The sequence below is a fragment of the Anthonomus grandis genome, chromosome 8 (genome assembly GCF_022605725.1).
Source record: "Anthonomus grandis grandis chromosome 8, icAntGran1.3, whole genome shotgun sequence".
NCBI classification, from domain to species: Eukaryota; Metazoa; Arthropoda; class Insecta; order Coleoptera; family Curculionidae; genus Anthonomus; species Anthonomus grandis.
This window is the reverse complement of record NC_065553.1, coordinates 31,033,027-31,055,985: the sequence shown is the minus strand read 5'-3', so window position 1 is coordinate 31,055,985 and position 22,959 is coordinate 31,033,027. Positions and strand designations below refer to the sequence as shown.

The window sequence follows — 22,959 nt, the reverse complement described above, 5'->3', positions numbered from 1 at the left end:
TTGACATTTACTATGACATTTGGTCAATTACTTTGAACCGTTCTAGAAACATCCCAATAAGAAACCCGAAAAAGGCCAATATTTTTAAATTGATTTTATGATAAATATATATATATTTTTTTGTAGGTGATAGCTACCACTCACTTATGTATTTATTTCGTATACCTGTTTGTACTATATCAAGAATATCCGCAATTTATAATATTCTAAAAGAAGAATACCTACATGTAAGTTCCATAAATTATATTTATTACAAAAGTTGTATTTTACATTTTAAATAATGCAGATCCGCTTTCCTCATAATACTTCACAAGACTAATGTCATTATCCTCATCATTGGCAATGTCTTCTACCGGGGTATCATTAACTGCAGGTGCCAATGGAATTATTTACACAAATGGATTGAGACTGTGAAGGTTTATTATAAGTAGACAGCTGCAACTGTGAAGAAATATCGCTTGAAATCGCTAGATCTTCATTAATAGACATCCGCGATTGAGACAAATTATCATTATGCAGCCTGGACCCATAGCTGTCATTCATATTTAAAATGATTCGCTGTATTTCTTTTTCAAATGCATGTTTCACAATTCATCCGCCACATAGTCTCCAAATATTTCAAAGGAATCTGCTGTCTTCGACATAACTCCAAGACATCGTTCCAGCAAGATTTGCTCTTGGTCTTTTTGTTTCTTTTTTCTCAAGCTTAAAGATGTGGTTGTATCTTGAGACATACAAGATGACGGTGTAACACGTGATGTAAAAGCCACTGGAGTGTTGCAATTCGAAGCATCTGACGTTGAAGAGTCTCCCAAAACTTCTTTGCTATACTCTGAATAATTACTTCCTTGATCTTCTGATAAATTACTTTGTGAGTTATCATCAGTCATATTGTCTGAAAACAAAACATTGTTTCAGGAACATAGTACCTAAAAAAAAGAGTTTTCAATACGTGCTCCTTGGCAAGAACTCTAGATAACAATAGTTTGAATATTCCAAAGCCTAGGCCAACTTTAAAAAATTACCAATCAAGTAAAACATTACTTTTTTATCTAAACTTTTATTTAATATAACGATGAAGTTAAACCAATAACAATTATTATTATCGATTATTAAAAAAATAATTTTATCATACTTAGAATTTAATTAAACCAATAGCAGTATCTGAAATATTTTCAATTTATTTTCCCATCAAGCCTATCTGGTCCATTTCAACCATTAAACCTATTGTTAGTAAATTCGAATTCAAAGACATTGCAATAAATTATTGTAAATGTTTAACTCAGAAGATCGAAAATATATCCAAAAAAAGAGAGAACATAACTCTTAATATTTTACTAAGTGTTGAAAAATAAAATATAATAACTTTTTTAAAAATATTAGAGAATTACATAAAAACATCAATTATTCAAATGTTCAAACAACCCCCATTAACAGCTAAACAATATACTAACCGATCATAAATTTCATTTCTAACGTTACTAAGTTGATATTGGGAAATTTTATTACATTCTAACGAAATAGCGTTTTGTAACTGTTTTAGATTCTTAAATTTTACACTGTTATAAATGACACTTTTTAAATGACCCCACAAAAAGAAGTCATTCGGTGAAAGATCAGGTGACCTGGCTGGTAATATTAAACCAATAATATTGCCGTTAAAAGCATTTTCCAACCACTCTCTAACCATACGGGCATTATGGGCCGGGCAACCATCCATTTGGTACCAAATCATTTGATCTTTCTGAACAACTTCTTCCAAGGCGGGTCCAATTTGATTTTGAAATAAGTCCAAATAGGTTTCAGCTGTTAGGTTATAGTCCAGAAAAAAGGGTCCAATGATTAATGTCCGATAATTCCCACGAATACCTTTTTTTTTCGGGGATATTCTGTCCGAGTATGAACAAAGCGATGTTCATTTTTTTGGCTCCAATACCAGCAATTCTGAACATTTGGTTCATTGTTGAGAGTAAATGTACATTCATCGGTAAAATAAATATTTCTTAAAAAATTCCTATCATTTTTGCTCTTTCCATCATTTCAAAAGAAAATGCCATTCTTCGCTCTTCATCTCCTTCCTGCAGCTCTTGATGTTTTTCGAATTTATAAGAATAATATTTGTGTTTTTTTAAAGTGCGAAATACCGTTGTATGATGTTTATTTACCTATTGCCCAAGAACCCTCGTACTAACCATCTTGTTTTCCTCCACACTCAGTAGAATATTAAGATCTCTGTTCTACAATTACCCTACTACAAATACCCTATTAGAGAAAAAGGCAACATCGCAACGCCGCTCAATCGTTGATTCCACAGGGCACAAGGAATCTTTACCAGTGACATCAACAAAAAATATTTACATGATAAATATTTATTAATATTAGATTATGCTTTACATTATAAACAATATTACCGTTTATGACTTCATTATGCGTTTTTTAATGGACTTCATGAGAGTAAAGGTACCTATCTAATAAAAAGCATTTTTACGGAAATATTTTATAATTATTATGGATTTCTTAATAAGTTTTTTTTTAGGTTTATTTTTATCATCCCCTATTCTACATTTATGATGAGGTTCTCCCTTGATATGATGTTATGACAATATCGGATTTACTTGTGAAAAGATCGGCAAAAATCGCCTTTTTTCCATTTCCCACTAATTCTTTACAATTGTTCACAGCGTTACAATAGTTCACAGAGAACTAAAAAAGACAGAACTTCACAAATGCTGAATATAAACACAAAGCCGTTTGACAAGATAATATTTTGCAAGATTACATCAGCTTTTGCTTGAGGTGTTGCAATTCCAAATTTTTTAGAAGCGGTTTTAGGAATATAAATAATAATATATTTTTTCTTGCTTTGAAGATGATATTTTTGCGTTTAGAATAAGATATATCTATTTCTACTTAATTATAATTCAATGCAAAATCTAGCATCAATAAGTGAAATTATCACTGTAAACAAAACGCCCCCCTTGCCCCTGTGCTCACGTTGAACCCAAACAAAGATGTTTTTTACTAATTCTAGTCCTTTGCTTTTTGTTATTAAGTACAAGTACGTTGGAAAAAATACGTTAAGAGTTCATAAGCGGTAATATTTATAAGCGATTATTAATAAATATTTAACACGTAAATATTTTTTGACGACGTCACTGGTAAAGATTCGTTATGTCGGTAGCATCAACAATGCGAATCAGTGTTGCGATGTTATTGCCCTTTTCTCTAATATACGTTATCTACATTCATTTAACTTTGAATATTGACTTTTTTATAGAGTATCTTATCATATTTTATTTAAAAAAATGCTTGATATTTAATTAAAGGGGAACAGTAGTGTTGTTTTGTGCCAGATAATATAGTGTTTTTTTGTCATGTCTATATAAGCCTTCAACATCAGAGATGTTGCAAGCAAACAAATTGTCTATAGTTCCACGACAATGCTAATTCTACCCTTACAATGTTCTAGGAAAATACAATTTTATTGTTAGATTGCAGAATTTTTGAGTGTGCACTATTATTAACAATAAATTCTGAAGGTAATTGATTTTTCTAAAAATAGAAAAGCAGTTATTTGTTTTACAAGGATTCTTTTTCCGAGAAAAACGATGAAAGTGCCTTTTCAATTTATTTCATTTCAAAGGGTGTACATGTGAAGCTATCTAATTTTTTCTAACCAAATATAAAATTAAATAAAATATCAATACTCTACAGGAAACTCAAAAACTTTCAAGGCAAATTTTCAGAAGATACATCTAACATAGTTATAAGATGAATCCAAAAAGCTTTTATTTTAATATCGATTTACCAATGTATTAAAAGCTATCGACAATATTCAAAAAGTCCATTTTATTATGTTGCCATCAAAAACAAAAATTTTATATTATTAAATATAGTATTACACAATTATATATTTACACAATCATTCATTATTTGGACGCAGCCTACAAATCATTTCCTCTATTTTAAAATAAAATTAATCGATACCTTTTGTCACTACAACTTGTGGCTCGAAATCTTTATTGTCTACGATATCAATAATTTCATTCTTGTTGAAGTTGATTAAATTTCGAGTAACAAGCTATGATCGGAGCGTCACGAACTGGTGCTGTTTACAACATTCACATTTACATTATTTTTCTTCAAGGATCTCATGCAACTACTACCCTAAAATAGTCAGAGATTAATCAGAAATTTTAGGTTTTATGAAGGCACAACATTATTTATTCCCATTTGTGTCGTTTTGGTAATCGACTGATCAAATACGAACCAACGATTTTTTTAACGACACGAACTTTCAGGATTGTGCGATAATTCTTCCGACGCGTATAAGAATGCTGACCTATTTTTAGAAATGGTACCGTCTAGAGTTGTTTTGGATTGAGCGCACCATACATAGGGAGTAGAGGAAATATTTGGTTGATAAACATGCTTAATATCCAACGTTGCCAGTGATAACTCAATTTTAACAAAAGAAAAAAAATATAATAAATTAGTGTAATTACCCTAAATTTAAACATTTATTATAAGGCAAGAGGAAGAGTAAAACTCATTTAATAACCAAAACTATTTTGTACTATATTTATACTCAGCACTAATATAATTAAAATTTTTTAATTCGGCTTCTTTAAAGCACCAAATTTCCCTTCGCCCTTAGATAGTCTCTCGATAAAGATGTTTGGCAACTGCGCTCGGTCTATTGAACCATTAATAGTGGGAGAATTAGAAAATCAGAGGTATGTGCACGAGAATTTATCTTTGGAAGAATGGTTACTACAATTCCAACAGAATAATAATAAGCCTTTATTACCAACAGGCAACTTGCCCAATAACAGGAAACAGTTGCAAAATAACGAAAAATATAGTTTAAAGAAAAAAAACACAACACAAACCTAAAAGAATGAATGAAAAGTAAAGTCACAATCTCAAAAGTTATCCAAAAAAATAGAACAAATAACTATTAATATGATATAAAACCCAATTATAAGAATGAAGCACCTCCTCATTATGTAGTTTTCGTTAGGCAATAGTTAGATAATCATTATCCTATTATGGTTGGAAAATAATGGCCACCTAGATCGCCGCACCTAACCCCTCTTGACTTCTTTTTATTGGAGTCAACTAAAATCTGTGGTTTTTAAAACACAATCTGAGTAACTAGAGCAACTCCAGCGTAGAATAGTTCAGGGATGCCATGCTATATCCAGAGAAACATTACGTCAAGAATTTGAAAATAGGCGTTACTATTGTCTTCAAAATAACGAAAATCATTTTCAACATTTAGTTATTTATTATTTATAAAATAATAATAAACATTTCAAAACAATGTTTTTATTATTTTCCTTGATAAACGGATAATTGTTTGAAATGTGGCTTTCTGTGGTATCATTGTAAAGCATTTTAAGAGCTTCAAGATGATACATCACTGCACCCCCCTTTACAGTATGTATCAAAACGTTTCCGATGAAATAAAATTATATTACAGTTTTTTTTATTTATTTGTTTTTATTTTGTATTTTAAAAAATACAACTGACCTATCAAAAAACAACATGAAATCTTTAAAATTCCATAAGGTTTTACAACGTTGAATGGTATATAAATGTGAGTCCATTTTTTTCGAGAAATGAAACACGAAACGGTCTCTTCTCACATTCCTTTCTAATTGCTACAAAAAAATATTTCGTGTTTCATTTGTGGAACAGCATTTAAGTTAAAATTTGCTTACAAAACTATACAGACATTCACTGCGGCAATCAATCACTGATCTCATATTTCACAATACAATCAATGAACCACTTAGAAGTTTTATGCTGCAACTCCTTCATGTTGTAAATTAAATCGGGGGGATTATTGTGAGCGTACAAAATAAAATTGCAACAGCTGTATGTGTTTGCCCCCATAGGCGCAAAAAAGGGGTGTGTGTATTCACTTTCACAAGTTCGGGTGGCTGGAGGTCTGTGTAACACCTTTCCACCACCAGCCTTTATCAGTTTAACCAAATACTCCTTCTCCACCTACAAAAATTATTTTTTAGGATGCAATGAATTACCAAGCGAATAAATCTGTTTACTTTTAAATGGTATATTTCCACAGGTTTTACATGGTCTTCGATATAAAAATTGATGCCATCAAAAAGCTTTGGCAGTTTTAGAATAGAACTCATTGTAGCTTTTTGTATTCCTTTATTTAATGTTGGATCAGTTGATAGAAAAGTGTGCTCAGTAATATTTATGAAACAGTCACCTTTTATGAGATTATCTGCCATGTCTTGCGTTACGAACTGCAACCCTTCTAGCATAGCTTGAAGAATTTTGAAAGACATTATATGGGTCGTTTTAATCATAAAATGTGTGAGGTTTCTTTTTACATCCATTTTATTTGCAACTTCTAACTGCTTGCAACACTGTAATTTTACTTTAACATCATCATCTACTGTATGACAATAAAGACAAACTTGTTGAGGCAAAAACACCTCAAAAGTTTTGCCATTAATAGTTAAACATTCACCTTTCAATATATCCAACAAAGGTTGAAATTTGGTGCAATCTTCTGGTTTAAGGCCTGTGTAATCCACCATATTTTTATCTGCCCCATATTTTAATAGCAATTGTACCATTTCTACATTATTAGCAGAAGCAGCTTGGTGCAAAGGAGTCGTGTACTCTGGTCCTGGAATGTTTATCAGGCACTTCTTTTTCAAGAGATATTCTACGATCTCGAGGTTCCCAGTTTGGATTGCTTCATGCTGCAATTATTATAAAAAATAATTCTTATTAGAATATGTGAAATATTTCCAAAATTGATTAATTCTGTACCCATTTATTATCAAGTTCGTTTATCAAGAAATTCAATTTTATCGAATATTTTGAAGGGAATAGAATGATGTGACTTAAAAATAGTAATTCATACATAAAATTATTATACAATTAGTTTTACAATATAATCTGAAACCACATTCAAATTTCAAACTTCCTAAATAGTATGTACTTATGAGAGGGGATTAATAATTCTTTGGGTGTATTTCAACTTCGTTACCAGTCTAGAAGTAAACTGTGCAAAAAATGGAACCAAAGGTAGGCGACTAAAAAGTTCTTAAATTAACTGGCTAACATTAACTAACAAAGGGTGGTACTCCTAATGAGTTTTTATAATAATTGAAAATAATTTTAGGTGTATGCAGTGTATTTTTACTATAAAATAAAAACAAATTGTATTTTACTTAATTGTGTAAAAAATGCTTTTGTGGCACATGCATTGGTGTATCTACTATAATGCATGCAGGATGCAGGTAAGGAAAGTACCGCGCTCGGGCAATCTTCGCAAGGACACTTGACATAAGCGGCATGATCCATATTTATTATACTGATTAATAAGTTACTTGTAGTTTTAGAATAATCAGTTTTATTTAAAGTAACCCTTAGGTTTCAATTTATATATTAATACCATAATATTAAATGCCTGTGGAACTTAAACCTGTATAGTTAATTTTTCTTAATGACAGCTTTATTTTAAAATAAACATAAATCATTACAGTCCATATAATATACCTTAAAATTGTTCATTCAATTTTTGTAAAAAAATCATGAAAGCCTCATCAAGCTGAATCAAATATTGTGTATAAGTAACTGATATCGTTTATAACAAGGATTTTAAAATTTTTATGTAAAAAGTTGAATTATTTTGTTTTTGTATGAATTTTGGAAATTACAGTGGTTTTAAATTTATATTAAGTCTTGTATATTAGATTAACTTATTGATAAGACTTTGTATATTAGAATGTTCAAAAAAATCTAATAAAGAACTTGATCAGTTTCTGAACTGCTTTAAATTCAGAAATACATTCTAGTTACCGAAAAAATAAGCAACCTTTTACCAATCATGTTTATTTAAAATAATTTATTTTAATGGCAGTTGTTTAATTTAAGCATTGTGAGAGGGTGTATAAAGCAACATATAAGACCATAGCCTCCCTAGAGCATCTCAAATTTCATGTTACTAATTAGAGAAACTGTTGTTCAATTTGTTTTCCTCAATAAGGGTCTGATCACAGTAAAAAAAAACTATAAGAAAACACAAGTTTCTTAATAAGATAAAGAAGAGCAGTAGTCTAAATGCTAGCCTGGATGAACACCAGATGGGACCCGAATTACCTAGGCTAGAAAATGGCTTCTATTGGATTAGTAACACCTGAACCAAGACAATAAAGTTTCATCAATCCCAAACAGGTCAAGCTTACAACTAGTTTTTGAAATAAAAGATAAACTTTGATATGGGAGATTTAAGTGATTTAAATAATGAAGCTGGCGAAAAAATTAACAGCTGGTATAGTGGTGAAAAACTAAAAAAAAACGCGAACTTCGGCAGCAGAAATCAAAAATATTATTTAATTTTCAACAGGAATTTTCACATTATTGAATATTCATCTAAAAAATAGAAATCGATTTAAATGAGCTGTTTCAACCTACGAACTCGGTAAAGGGTATACCATCAGCAGCAAAATAAGCACAATAAACAATCAGTAACAAGTTGTGATATAAATAAAACCGATACGACGGCAGAAAGACTTAGATCAGAAAACACCCCTGAGCAAGCCCCTGAATAAAAGAAAGATAGTGCTGCAAAAGGCTAGAAAGGGAAGAGGAGGTAAACTTCGTGAAATAATCCAGAATGAAAATGTGGAAAATGTGATATCTATTTTTTTTATCGATTATCTAAGTATTTTTTTCACTAGCTGATAACCAAATATGAAAAACAATATAAAGGAGCTTCTGAAGATGAGGACTGTAACACTCTGAGAACCTGATACCGCAGTAAACATCTGCGGGGGTTTAGCAACCTGTCAGGCGCGTCTCCAGGTGGCGGATAGGAGAACGGCCGGAAAACCAGAAATGGTTCCGGTTAACGGTGACTATAAGGGAAGCCAACGGGCCTACACCCGTCCGAGCCAACTGAAGGTCATCGTCGCGGACCAGCTATACACCGTAAACCGTCCATTCGTCGCAACGACCCATGATCCTGAAAGGGAGCGTGGGGTACGTGCTGATGAACTGCACGGGGGTCTGGGCTTAACCACCCGGATCGCGTGGTGACCAAAAAACCAAAGAAGGGGGCCAAGAGCAACCTTTGCCAGCAATGGCGGGACCTAAAGGAACCGCTGTTGAGAAGTCAACGGCGGGGCCGCTGAGAAAGCCAAAGAGGGACCTGCCGGGAGGAAACGACCGTCGGGGGCTCAAAGACGGAAAGCCAAACTGTTGGCGGCCAAGGGAAGGGGGGGGGGGCGGGGCCCAAAGAGGCGCTGACACCCACCCAGACCAAGGCCAATACGAGCGAGACGCAAAAACGACATCGCTCGGAGGGAGAAACTCCGCCGGAGTCAAAAAGACCCAGGAAGAAGCCCAGGGGCACAAGACGGGAACCAGGGCTGTCCTATCGGGATGCTGCGGCGGGGCTAAGAATGGCCATAACAGCCAAAAAATACCCCGAGGCATTCGTCTCGGAGGAGCAGGCAAACACCCTAAAGGGCTGGCTGCTCAACAAAACGCTCGCTCTGTAGAGCGGATCACAAATTGCGCCCAAGTTTGCAGGCGTAAGCCACGGTGGGGGAATCCTTCACATCACCTGTGTCGATGAGAGCTCCCTGGGAAGTGGCTGAACTCCAGATAACGCAGGACGGCAAACTTCCCAGACCGGTGAAGGCAATAACCTGGGTGCCGGGACCTACTGAGGAACCTAAAGCACTCCTACACAAGCTGGATGTTCAAAACAATATCAACACCAGCTTGTGGAAAGTGCTCGACATGAGGAAGGACCAGGACGATAAGGGTTGCCTGGTAACGCTCCTCATGGACGAGAAATCCTGGGCCAAAGTAAGGGAAGCGAATCAATCGCTATACCTCAACTTTGGCAGCATAAAAATCAGACTCTTGGCCGGCAGCCAAGAGAAAGAGAAGAGGGACCAGGCAACCCCTATGAAAACAGAGGGATTGCCGGGAACCTCTTCTTCCTAAAATCGCTCTCCGCAATGGGTGCGAGGCTGATACAAATAAACCTCCACCACTGCAAAGCAGCCACTGCGGCCTTACAAAAATGCATAGCCGACAACAATATTCAGATAGCCCTGATTCAGGAACCTTATACTTATAGGGGCCAGATAAGGGGACTAGGAAACCTCAACGGGAGACTAGTGTCAGACCCAAAAGAGGGACCTAACCTAAGAAGCTGTATCTTTATAAGAAAAGATATAGAGGCCACACCGCTGTGGGAGTTTTGTGACAGGGACACAGCGGCGGTCAAAGTACAAATCAAAACAGCGGAGAGGAGCTACGATACAATAATAGTATCAGCATACTTTCCGCACGATCAACAAGGGGAACCACCTCCGACAACAGTTCGGAGGTTGATAGACCATCAAAGATTAGAAAACCTTATAATAGGCTGTGACGCCAATGCTCACCACACTATCTGGGGAAGCACTGGAACAAACAAACGAGGCGAATCATTATTAAATTACTGTGCTGCCTCCGGTCTAAATATACTTAATGTGGAGGACGAACCGACCTTCGTCAACATACTCCGCAGAGAACTAATTGATCTAACCATTGGCAAGGGACGCATCTGCGACCTCGTTAAAAAATGGCATGTATCTGACGAACCAAGTTTGTCGGATCACAGGTACATAAGATTCGATCTAGAATCTATGGATACAAATCCGGAGACCTACAGGAACGCCAGGAAAACGGAGTGGGACCTCTTCAATGAGATACTAGGACGCGAACTGGAGAACTGTCCAACGGAGGCAAAAGACAATGTAGAGCTCGAAGTGCTGACAGAGTCAGTCACTGAGGCTATTAAAGTTGCTTTTGAAAATTCATGTCCACTAAGCAAACCGCGTCAAGCAGGGAACACCTCATGGTGGAACCAAGAATTGGGCGAGCTAAGGAAGACAGTAAGAAAGCTTTTTAACAGAGCCAAAAGAACTGGCGAGTGGAATCTATACAGACAACACTTAACCAGGTACAATGATGCTATAAAAAGAGCAAAGAAAGAAGGGTGGAGGAAGCTATGCCGGGACCTAACAGAGACACCAGCATATGCTAGACTCCACAAGGCAATATCCAAAGGGCCACGACAAACCCTAGGCTCTTGTCTAAAACCCGATGGAGAATATACGACAACCGAGGAAGAAACGCTTGGCTTAATGCTGAACACGCACTTTCCGGGATCGAAAATTCTCCACCAACCAGAACATACCCAGGACCCAACTCCTATCATTCCGAACAGGGGCAAAAGGGAACACTGGGAACTAGCAAAAAAGGTAGTAACCTACGAGAAGGTTAAATGGGCGATAAATTCCTTCAAACCATTTAAATCTCCCGGAATGGATGGCATAATGCCAGTCATGTTACAGCGGGGTAGCGAACTGCTGCTGCCTGCACTATGTAAAATAATGCGGGCAAGTCTAGCCACGGCGCATATACCAGAGAGTTGGAGGGAAGCAAAGGTAGTATTTCTACCAAAGACGGGACGCGACTCCTATGCGAAACCTAAATCCTTCCGACCAATCTGCCTTACATCATTCCTCCTAAAAACAGAGGAAAAGCTTATAGAAAGGCATATCAGGGACAATGTATTACGGGTCAACCCTCTACATCGACACCAGTATGCCTACCAAACAGGTAAATCTTGCGAATCAGCGATTCACGAGATAACCCAGAGGGTCGAACAATCTCTGAACAACAAAGAGATCGCCCTAGGAGCTTTCTTAGACATTGAAGGAGCATTCGACAATACATCATATGACTCAATCAACCGTGCGATAGCAGCACGAGAAATACATCCCATGATTGGCGGCTGGATAACCCAAATGCTAAATCATAGGAAAGTAGCAGCAAATCTCAACAGCACAACGGTTAAGGCCAAAGTGTGCAGGGGAACACCTCAAGGGGGCGTACTGTCACCGCTGCTGTGGAACCTTGTATCGGACAGCTTGCTGACACGACTGGAGAGGCAGCTTATCCTCGCTATAGGATATGCTGACGATATAGTCATCCTTACACGAGGGGGTAGTCAGGCTCATGTATTCGAAAAAATGCAAAGAGCCCTGACTACTATCGAGCACTGGTGTGAGGAAGAACAACTAAGGGTAAATCCCACAAAAACTACTCTGGTTTCCTTTACCAAACAAAGGAAACTAGAGCCCATTAGAAACATAAAATTTTATAGAGAAAATCAGCGACTTGAAGATGAGGTCAAATATCTAGGTATAACCCTGGATAAAAAACTCAGCTTCAAGAAACATGTAATCCAGGCTACAAATAAAGCCACGAAAACTCTTATGTACTGTAAGAGAATGTTCGGTAGATCATGGGGACTGTCACAAAAATGGTACATTGGATGTACACGGCAATGGTTAGACCCATCATTACATACGCAGCACCTATATGGTGGCATGCGGCAGAAAAGAGGACTGTAATACAGATACTTAACAAAACACAACGAATAGCATGTCTGGGCATAACAGGAGCGATGTCAACAACGCCGACTGCTGCCCTAGAGAACCTGATAGGACTAAGCCCGCTATACTTAGTGGTACGGGCTGAAGCTATAACGGGGGCGAAAAGACTGCTGTCAAATGGCGCAACAATCCTATCGAAAGATGGGCACAATGCCTTATTTGACAAGATACAGGACCTTGGGCGCCTGGCCCTAATAACATACAGAACCAAGGTCACATACCTAGACAAACCTTTTGTCATCAAAGAGAAAAGGGGACCACTGGACGCAGAAGCGGACAGGCTCAGGCAAAGAGGTTACTCAGTATGGCACACGGCAACCAAACGATCCAAGATCGGGGTAGCTGTGGGCATGGTGGAGGACGAACAACAGGGCAGACAACTTATGCTAAACCTGGGCCTCGAAACAACAAATTTACAGGCAAGCATAATAGGAATACAAACCTGTGTCCAACTGATGAGAGAAGGGCTGCCAAGAGGCAAACCCTTCGCAATTTTCACAGGAGACCAGGCTGCAACACTTGGACTACAACAGTTCGAGACTAAGTCAAGGACTGTGCAAAGCTGCTGGGAGGATCTCAGGAACCTCGCCGAAGCGCAAAATAGGCCAGAGATAATCCTAGCAGAGAATATGGGCAACAATAAGGCTGCAAGAAGGGCTATCCAACTTGCAACCCAGGGAGCCAGCAACAGCCTGGTAGGCCCTGAACCAACATGTTCTGTCAGCGATAAGACCTGGAAGAGGGAAATCGGCAACTGGCTAACAAACCAGAACAAACTCTACTGGGAGCAGCTGCCAAAGATGGAACAATCCAAACAACTTATAGGCAGCCCACCCTTCAAGAAGGGTGAGAACATACTGGGCCCCTCCAGACAACAACTGCGAAGGGTCGCAGGGCTATTTACAGGCCATGCACCCAGCAGGAAACACCTGCATACGCTAGGGAAATCAGTTACCTCGCTATGTAGGGGATGCAATGAGGAGGACGAAACAACTCTTCACATACTGTGCTTCTGTGAAGCATTTAATCAAACCAGGGCAACATTCCTGGGGGAAGAGAAACCCTCACCAGAGGGTATAAGAAATCTACCACTGGGCAGAATCCTGGACTTCCTTGAAGCTACAGAATTAAACCTGTGGGACTAAACATATGGGACACAATAGGACTGCCTCTTAGCAGACCGCAGTGTAGGGAGCCACGGGGCACCACTCAGCGGTGGAGTTTTAGTGGGTATAGGACGAAACAGACTCGACACTGAGTCCCACACTACTGGGGGCGGCGCCGCGTAACCAGTGTTCATAAAGAATTTCTCCACCGACCCCAAAAAACACTCTGAGAAATGCTTGACTTTTTAGCGCATAGAATAGGACATCTTAAAAAAGAAACGATTTTTTGAAGAATTAAAAATTCCTCCGAAATAGCAGAAAAAGAACTAAAAAAAAATGAGAAAAAAAATTGTATGCTTCGGTTAGTTTGAAGGAAAAACAATTAAGTTAACTCTGAACAAAAAGAAATTGAGTAAACCAAAAATATAAAAATTGAAAACAATGAAACTCATTCTCGAAGTACTGTTCAAATGGTAAAACAGCACATATCTGGAGAAAAGGTAGGAACTTAAAAAAAAATGGTGCAATACTAAACAGCTATGACGAAAGTCAACGAGGAAAACTAATAAATATTATTAGCAATAAAAAAGTGGTGTAAACAAGTACCCAATGTTTATGATTACACAGTTAAACTATTATAATAACAAACTATTATATTCTTAAATATTTTCCTACCGTTAAAATAATGATAGGGCTTATACTTTACATTGATACTTTTTTGTAAATCTTCTATAACTTAAATACAATGTGCATTAAATGTATATTAATTTTTTTTGTTTCCTATGCTAAACATAAAGAACAGGGTCACTCTTTTCATGCACAGCGGTCTATCAGGGTGGCCTCTAAATTGACAAAAACACAAAGTTGACCACGGATTAGATATATGGGAAATTATTTGTTTTTTTTTTTATTGTTTAGAAAGTCAATTAGAGCCGTATATATTTTGATATTTTCGAGCGCATGCGAAGTGCATGACTTTAAAGGGTTATTCAACTTTTACTTTCTGTTCTAAGTTTTAATAGTAATGCTTCAGTTTCTTGAATATATTTTTTACACTCTAGAAATACGTGATTTAAATCGCTTATAGTGTTGCAGACGATACATTTATCAGATGGTAAAACTTGAATTTTATTGAGATAGGCTGGGAAACTAGCAAGTCCAAATTTAATTCTGATAATTGTTCTTACAAAGCGCAATATTTTCCTTTGATTTGTTCGACTTATTAGATACAGCTTTTTTAATATTAGAGCAACATTACTAACACAAGGAGAGTCTGATAAGGGATCTCTTTGAGTTACTCAATTTTTGGCTAGCGTATCTACGATTTCGTTACCCCTTTACCCATGTAAATGTTAGATTTTTATTCTGATAAGTTATATGTCTAATTAGTTTCTTAATTTCCCATATTATAGGATTTACTTTGACTATGTGTATTCGTTTTCAATTGCTTGAAGTCTGACGAAATTAGTGGATTTATATTTTAATGCTGTAAATATAAATTCCTGCTTGATTATCTTCAGCATTTTTGAAGCATCTGTATATAATTGTAAGCTAATTGCAATTGTGGTTTTCATTAATCATTGGATAGTCAGTAAATAAAGGGTAGTTCATTATTGTGCTTTGTAAGGAGCTAATGCTGCTGCTTCTAATGCTTTAACTAAAAATGTTTTAACAGACATAAAGCGCATATCTACCTTTATAGTAAGCTATTGGAGGCAGATCCATTAAAATAACATCCATAATCAATTATAAATCTTATGTAAGACATAAAAAATTAAAACCGTCGTTACGTCACGTCCCCACCAAGTTTTTGTTACGTCTCTTAGAAAGGCCTTTTTCACATTTAGAAGATATGCTGTTAACATTCGCTTTCCAAGTAAGCGAATTTGATTTATCTAGAGCAATCTCAAAACCATTTGCTAATGACCAATTTGATATTTCCCTATACGTTGCTCGTTTTATACATTGTTTATATTTTTACAAGTATTGTATTATGCAGATCTCATCAGCATATTGAGTAATACTGTAGGAACTTATATTATGTACATCAGCAGTTAACATTTTTCAAGAGGAGATGGCGTAATACAGACCCTTAAAGTAGACCCGTATATTTAAATCTAGAGCCAATTTTAGAAGTTTACTTAAAATTAATGAAAATTTTCCTGTCCGAATATACAGATAATTAATGGATTGTGCAATATTATCTGGTAAATAATACCAGTGAATTAGTTTTTCGTATACTATGTTTAAATCTACGGCATCAAAAGCACTGTAATCAAACTTATAGTCAGGAGCCCTGTATGTAGTTTCAAAATACCTAGTAAATAAGTTTACAATATCTTGACCATTACCAGCAACCTCGGCTTCCATATGCATGCTATTGGGGTATGAATCAGACCTACGCAATCTATTGATGTGTTTCCAAAATGAAGAAGGTTCATGAGAAATTTCAGTATTTAATCTTTCAATATTTGACCTAAAACATTTATCACAAAGAGTTTTACATTTATTCCTCAAATTTGAAACATTAACAGAATCCATGGGATTATTTTTGAACTTTGTGTGAGCAATCTTTTTTTGAATAACAAGATTCTGTAAGTAGTTTCTACTAAACCAAGTGTGAAAATTAGATGATTTAAAATGTTTAATTGGAACAAACATCTCAATAGCAAAATAGAGAGCATTGTAAAAAATATCAATGCATTTATTAATACCTTTCTGATTAAAGGCAGTAGCCCAATTCATGCTAGCAAGGTAATTATTAATTGCAAAAAAATCAGAGTTTACAAAATCATAATAATAAACATCATACTTAAGATTTAAATCACAATTAATAGGCATACTTATTTCATAGGCAGGATGGTGGTTTGTTGCCAGTGATAAATTTTCAGTGGCATATATGACTTGCAAAACAAAAAAACAGATCAAGAATAGTGACAAGAACTACATAGCACATTTGCAGATGACTCAGCCATCTCAACACGCAGTCCGTTCGATAATAATAACAATAGAATATCACAACTAGTATGAACACTGAATGAACACATGATGAATTACAAGATCCATGGATGTAGAGGCAAATTCCTCATAAATTAATAAAGGAGAAGCAGGAGGGATGAAGATAGCACCAAAAATAATATTCTTGTCACTGCAAGATACAAGCACAAAAATGTGTTCCAGGGTTAAATCACTGGTCTGTAATAACCTGGCTTTAAAACATTTACAAACAGCAATCAAAGTGCCGTCACCCCTTTGCCTCCCTGTATTTGTGTAACTTCGATCCTGATGAAAAATATTGAAGTCAGTGAACTTTAACTCCGAGTCCAGAAAGTTTTCATTAAGCCAAGACTCCACCAAAATTACAACATCACATATGCAACTGTTGACAGCATTCCGCAGATCAGCTATTTTAGTTCGCAAACCACCCGCATTATGAAAGTATACATTTAGTTTTTTGGAGTTGCTTAATAACATTATTACACTTGTTGGATCACCTTAGGAATGCCATTAAAATATTGTATGAATAAGGACTGTTCTGTACGTGAGCGCAAAGTAAGTTCTTCATAAGCATTTTTTATTTGCTTACGTTGAATAGATGTTAGGACAGCTTTTATTTTAATTTGACAATTACCAAGTGATTTATTATTTTTTAAAACAGAGGATGTCAGCTCACTATTAGGGAAAACCACTCTTAAAGGTCTCAATTTATTTTTGTTCAGTTTGCCAAGACGATATGCTTTAGAACTTGGACAGGTAATGTTTAGTCTTAGAAAGCGTTCAGTTAGATAATTCTTGTCGTGATCTAAACGAACTGGATTTTTTAGCGTTACTCTCAGGGATATCATAAAAAATAACATTCCTGGATCTGGAAGCTCTATCATGCATTTTCTCGTAAATCTCCGCAGGCGTCTGCTCAGCAGTCATGTTAGCCTTACTTATCCTCTGAGAATTTAATCGATCCTGCTCATACTTGAGGTCCTGGACCTCAGATCAAAGATCAGATACCACTGAGCCAAGCTCGCCTGTTTGAATAGCCTTAATTTCATCCAACAAACATGTAAACTTAGTGTTCTGTTCATTAATAGCATTAAAAATATTTAATATAATCAAAACAACATCCGACACCTCAATATTGTTTGTTTACTAGATGATCTTGAATTTTCTCTCCTAACCTCGAAAAGTCGTCAGCTGTTTCAGCGAATTAATCCTGAGCACTGTTCGAAGCATATGGCTTTGAAACACGTTTACAGGGTGTAACGAAATCGCTGTTGGCGACCGCAGTAATGGTCTCATTCAGGACCAATTTTATTCATATTTTTCTGCTAGACCTTCTGCTGTGCATTGTCAGGAGCAAAGTATTAATGTTTGCTGATGATATAAGGTTCTTTTGCCCAATAAAATCAGATGGCGATTGTCTACTTTTGCAAGCAAACCTAGACAGATTCCAGCAGTGGTGCATCTTAAACAGGATGGATCAGAATGTTTCCAAATGTAGCGTTTTTTCGTTTTGTAGGGGAACATTTACTGCAAATGACCTCAGGTTAAATGGCATTTCTCTCTCAAAACCAGACAAAGTTAAGAATCTCGGTATAACTCTTGATTCCAAACTTTCTTTTACACCACATTTCCACAATATGGTCATCAAAGCTATGGCAGCTTTGGGCCTTGTTACAGTGGTTCTTTCATTAAATATTATAAAGATTTTATATTGCTCATTGGTTAGACCTATAGTAGAATACTGTTCTGTAGTGTGGTCACCATCCTATCAGGTGCATGTTCAATGTATTGAAAGGGTACAGTGGAATTTCAATAGAGTGGCTCTAGGATGGGTTTAGTTAGAAGGAATTTTACTTATGAGGAATTTTTGTCCATTCTCAAGCTAAACACATTGGAATATAGGCGGGATGTGCTGGACATGTGTTTTCTACATGGTGTGCTCAATTCTCATATAAATTGTCCTGAGATTCTGGGCAACATAAACTTGTAGCTTAATGTTGCGACCAGGCAAAATTGTCACACTTGCAACTTCAATATCCCCTTCCATTCAACAAATTTTGGGCAAAATGAGTTCTTTACAAGGATTTTGCATAAGGCAAATAACTTAACTTTAGAGAATAAGTGTTGCCTCTTTGATTCATCCCTTTGCTGTCTTATAAGTATATATTGAAAAATAACTTGTGATGGTTCACATATTGTGTGATATTTGACCTCTTTTAATCTAGGTATTTTAATATTTTATTTAAAGTTTAGGAGTGTATGTGATGTTTTAGGATTTTAAATGTACTTGTATGTATATGGATATGTGTATTTATGTTAGTCTAGATATAGCTACTTTTGATAACTTTGTATTGTAAATGGAAGAACCGTTGATCAATAAATACACAAAAAAATACAAAAAAAATAAATAAAATTGTAGTAGTAGTAGTTTATTGATGCTAGTAACCTTACAGTCTTACACAAGTCATAAAATTAAAATCAAGAAAAACAGTGTATGTAGAAACTAAAAATACAGTTCAATAATAATTGAGAGATTAAAAATTACATACCTACAAGTCATTACACAAATTTAAAATCAAATACCGACAAAAACATATAAATATGTATATTTATATAATATATTATTATGACTTAAAATATATATTTAATATATATCTTATTATGACATCCCAACAAGAACATAAATACTGTTGCTGAACAAAATTATCATTGTAATAAAAAAGCACAATAAAATTTAACAAAAAATCTGAGCTCATTTGTCATTCATCCAGAGGCATGGTTATAAACTCATCAACAGAATAAAAGTTGTGTTCTAGAAGAGTATCTCTGATGAGTAGTTTGAATTTTTTAAGAGACAGCTGGTGAGTAAAACATTGTAATTTGTTGTAAAGACTATGTGACAGTGAATTATTCTTTGATTTTTGTAGTTTTAAATAAGGGGGACATATTTGTTGTGCACCTCTTTTATAACTCTTATCTTCTATCTAACTCTAATCTTTGTTTTTATGAATTTAAACAAGATAGTTAAGAATGTATAGACAAAGGGTTAAAATTTTTAATTATATGAAAAATGGTCTACAGTGCTCCCTACAGTGAAAATTTAAAATCATCCTCAGAGCTCTCTTCTGGAGTTGAAACACTCTTATTGAGTGAGAAGAGAACCCCATAAAATTACACCATATGAAATGTGTAAATAAAAAAATGCATAGTATGCACTTAAAAGACTGCCTATCCATAAAGCCTCTAAGCTGTCTCAGAAGAAATATGCTTGAAGAGAGTTTTTTGTGTAAGCCATCTATATGGGCAAACCATGTTAGCCCATCATCCACAATCAAACCCAGCAGTTTAACACACTCTCCCACTTTGGACTCGAGGATTACTTGACACAATTAGCTTCTGAGTTTTGCCTCAGTTCAAGCTAAGTTTATTTCCCTCAAACCATTTCTTGGTCATTTATATAATAGAAGTCATATTGGTCTGCAGTTCCTCAAGACGCTCATATGACGAAAGCAATGTTGTATCATCAGCAAATAAAAAGAGGGATTCAGCTTCAGAAAGGTACACAGATTATTAAGTATAAATAGGATAGGTGATAGATAGATGACTGACCCCTGTGGGACTCCAAACTTTACAGGACAAATACTAGAGACATTACCATAGTTTCCAATGCTTTGAAGTCTCTCAGTAAGGTAAGATCTGAAGAAAGAGAGGACCACTCCTCTAAAGGCCTTGCTCAGGCTGCACAGAGTCAGAGCAGTGTATTTGCCTCCCTCAAAGCCGTCAACTACCAGGCTGATAACTGCTTAGGTTGTTGATAGACCAGTTCTAAAACCAAACTGGCCAGGGTGCAAAATGTTATAAAGATTTATGTACTTAGTCAATCAGGTCTTAATTAATATCTCAAATACCTTTCCAAAAATGGGTATAATGGATATGGGTCAATAGTTTGATGGGGTCCTGTTATCACCCCTTTTGAAGATCGGTATAACCCTGCTAACTTTGAGATTTGTTGAAATTGATTGACAAAGACAAACAAATATTAACACTGATAATGATAAAATAATAAAACATATTTCTTAGCAATAAAGTAGTCAATACAATAAATACATGTTATAGACAACAAAACAAGTATTTCATCACAGTCATCTCTCATCCTCATAAAAATCATCCAAGCTATAATATGCTTGACTCAATAAAAATGTCTCAACTAACTTACTAAATTGCTTATCATTACGAATATTTTTATATTCTAAAGGCAAGTTATTGTATATTTTGATCCCCTCATAGATGATTGAATGTTGGAATGTAAGAGGACTCTTGGGGATGCACAGACCCAAGTTATTAGAATTAAATCTTGTCATATGTGCATTTTTTTGAGACTCATTAACCTAATGTAATGAAGCTATTCATGCTGATGACGGCTAGATCATTTATGTAAACAAGAAACAGTAGAGGAGTGTAGAGGACTAAGTACTGACAATATATAATGTAATAATCACATAAAATGCATATATCACATAAAATTATATGCACTAAAATTATAAAATTATATGTACCTTTATCAGAATATCTTTATGAGAACACTTTAAATATTGTAAAACAACTGGATTTAAGTTTGCATAGCAAAAGTAGAATCTGTGGGCAGATTGAAGAAAACAGTATTTCTTTAATTTATAGTTTTTCTTTTAGTTCAGGTTTACATTAATTAAAAAGCATGTGGAAATCTTAAATAAATAAATTGGCCAAGTATTATTGAATTAAGTATTATGAAGTGGCAGTTCAAAAAAAAGTGTATAACATAAACACATATGGGGATTAAATTTTGCTTTTCACAAAAATACTAATGAATATAAAAACTTACTAATGGAGCCCACCCAGCATAGTCCTTAGCATTAATATCCACTTTGGACTCAACCAAGTCCCTCACTTGATTAAACTTTTGTTTTTTACATGCCAAATGTAGTAGGGTCTCACCTTTGGCATTTCTCTTTGCTGGTTTCTCGATAAAGTTGATATGATAAGTATTTCCATGATATAATAGGGTATGTAGTACCTGACAAGATTTCGGAATAGTTATCGTATTGGAATCCTTTTTATTTGTATCTTTAGGGATAACATTGCTAGCCTCTTCAAGCAATTCACACAGTTCTAGTAATTTCTCGTTACAAAGAAGCATTATATTATCGTAGTCCAGATGCTGGACTTCGTAAAACTCATTACAGTCCGGGCAATTGTGGTCTTTTTTCGAGGATTCCAAGCAATTCGTGCAAAAATAGTGGCCACACGTTTTAATTCGAACGGGGTTTTCACATTGTTTCATGCACAGGCGACAGGCTCGGCCGTTTTCTAAAGAGTCAAAAATGTCTATTATGCCTGTTACTAAATCCATAATTCCCTCTCAGTTGAATATTTGCATATTTTTTTAAAATGTAATCCTAGGGAACCTGACCTACACCACAAAACACTAGAGAAGTGAATCAAGTGAAGTCGTTGCATACAAACTGATGTGTGTGAAGCTAGCGTCTGATCGATATCCAGCAACAAAATCGAGAACGCAGCATATGTCGGTTGCCAGAAACCAATTTATAGTCCGAGCTCCCTGTTATTTAATCAATATAATGCCCGTATCTCCTAAAATTCCCAAGGTACTTTAATAACTTTTGTCCAGATATTAACAATGAATACCTAAATCGACATACGATGGTCTCAAATATAAACTAATGTTTTGTTGTGAAAATTAATTAAAAAGTCAATCCCTTGGGAGTTTTGGAAGTTATAGTCGTTTATATTTTTCTACATCTAACACTTCAATAATTTTTACCAAAAAACTTTCGTTTGTCGAGGTTTGCAACCACCTAAAATCAGTTTAGATATTTATTATCTTTTATAGAAAAAAGTTTTATCCAAATCCTTTTCTTTGATGAATTGAATTGAATTTCAGATGGTTGCAAATCTCTACAAACGAAAGTTTTTTGGTAAAAAATTATTGAAATGTTAGATGTAGAAAAATATAAACAACTATAACTTCCAAAACTCCCAAAGGATTAGAATGAAACTTTTTTATGCAACTAATAATAAATATCTAAGTCGATTTTAAATGGTTGTAAATCTCTACAAACCTTTTTTGGTAAAAAATTATTGAGTTTTGCAACATTCCTTAAATCTCATCACTTAAAATGTTTATTATTAATATCAAAAAAAAGTTTTATTCAAATCCTTTGGGAGTTTTGGAAGTTATAGCCTTTAAGTTTTCTTTTCTACGTCTAACATTTCAATAATTTTTTACCAAAAAACTTTAATTTGTAGAGATTTGGAACCATCTGAAATCGGTTTAGATATTT

The 22,959-nt window shown here is 35.3% G+C and overlaps 1 protein-coding gene across 3 annotated transcripts; it reads right to left on the bottom strand.

Annotated features, from left to right (window-relative positions):
• Positions 1–276: 276 nt before the first annotated feature.
• LOC126739944 (BRCA1-associated RING domain protein 1-like) lies at positions 277–22,140 on the bottom strand. Of its 3 annotated transcripts, none has more exons than XM_050445777.1 (3): positions 21,480–22,140; positions 6,509–6,746; positions 277–895 (listed from the first exon to the last, which is right to left on the bottom strand). In XM_050445777.1, exons 1-3 carry the CDS (start codon positions 22,005–22,007, stop codon positions 585–587), a joined length of 1,077 nt encoding a protein of 358 aa, XP_050301734.1. In that variant the 5' UTR covers positions 22,008–22,140; the 3' UTR covers positions 277–584. The 3 variants fall into 3 exon arrangements, with proteins under 3 accessions (XP_050301734.1, XP_050301735.1, XP_050301732.1); XM_050445778.1 differs by having other exon boundaries at positions 792–929; positions 21,480–22,137; XM_050445775.1 differs by lacking the exon at positions 277–895 and adding an exon at positions 5,486–6,015 and having other exon boundaries at positions 6,072–6,746; positions 21,480–22,135.
• Positions 22,141–22,959: the final 819 nt, after the last annotated feature.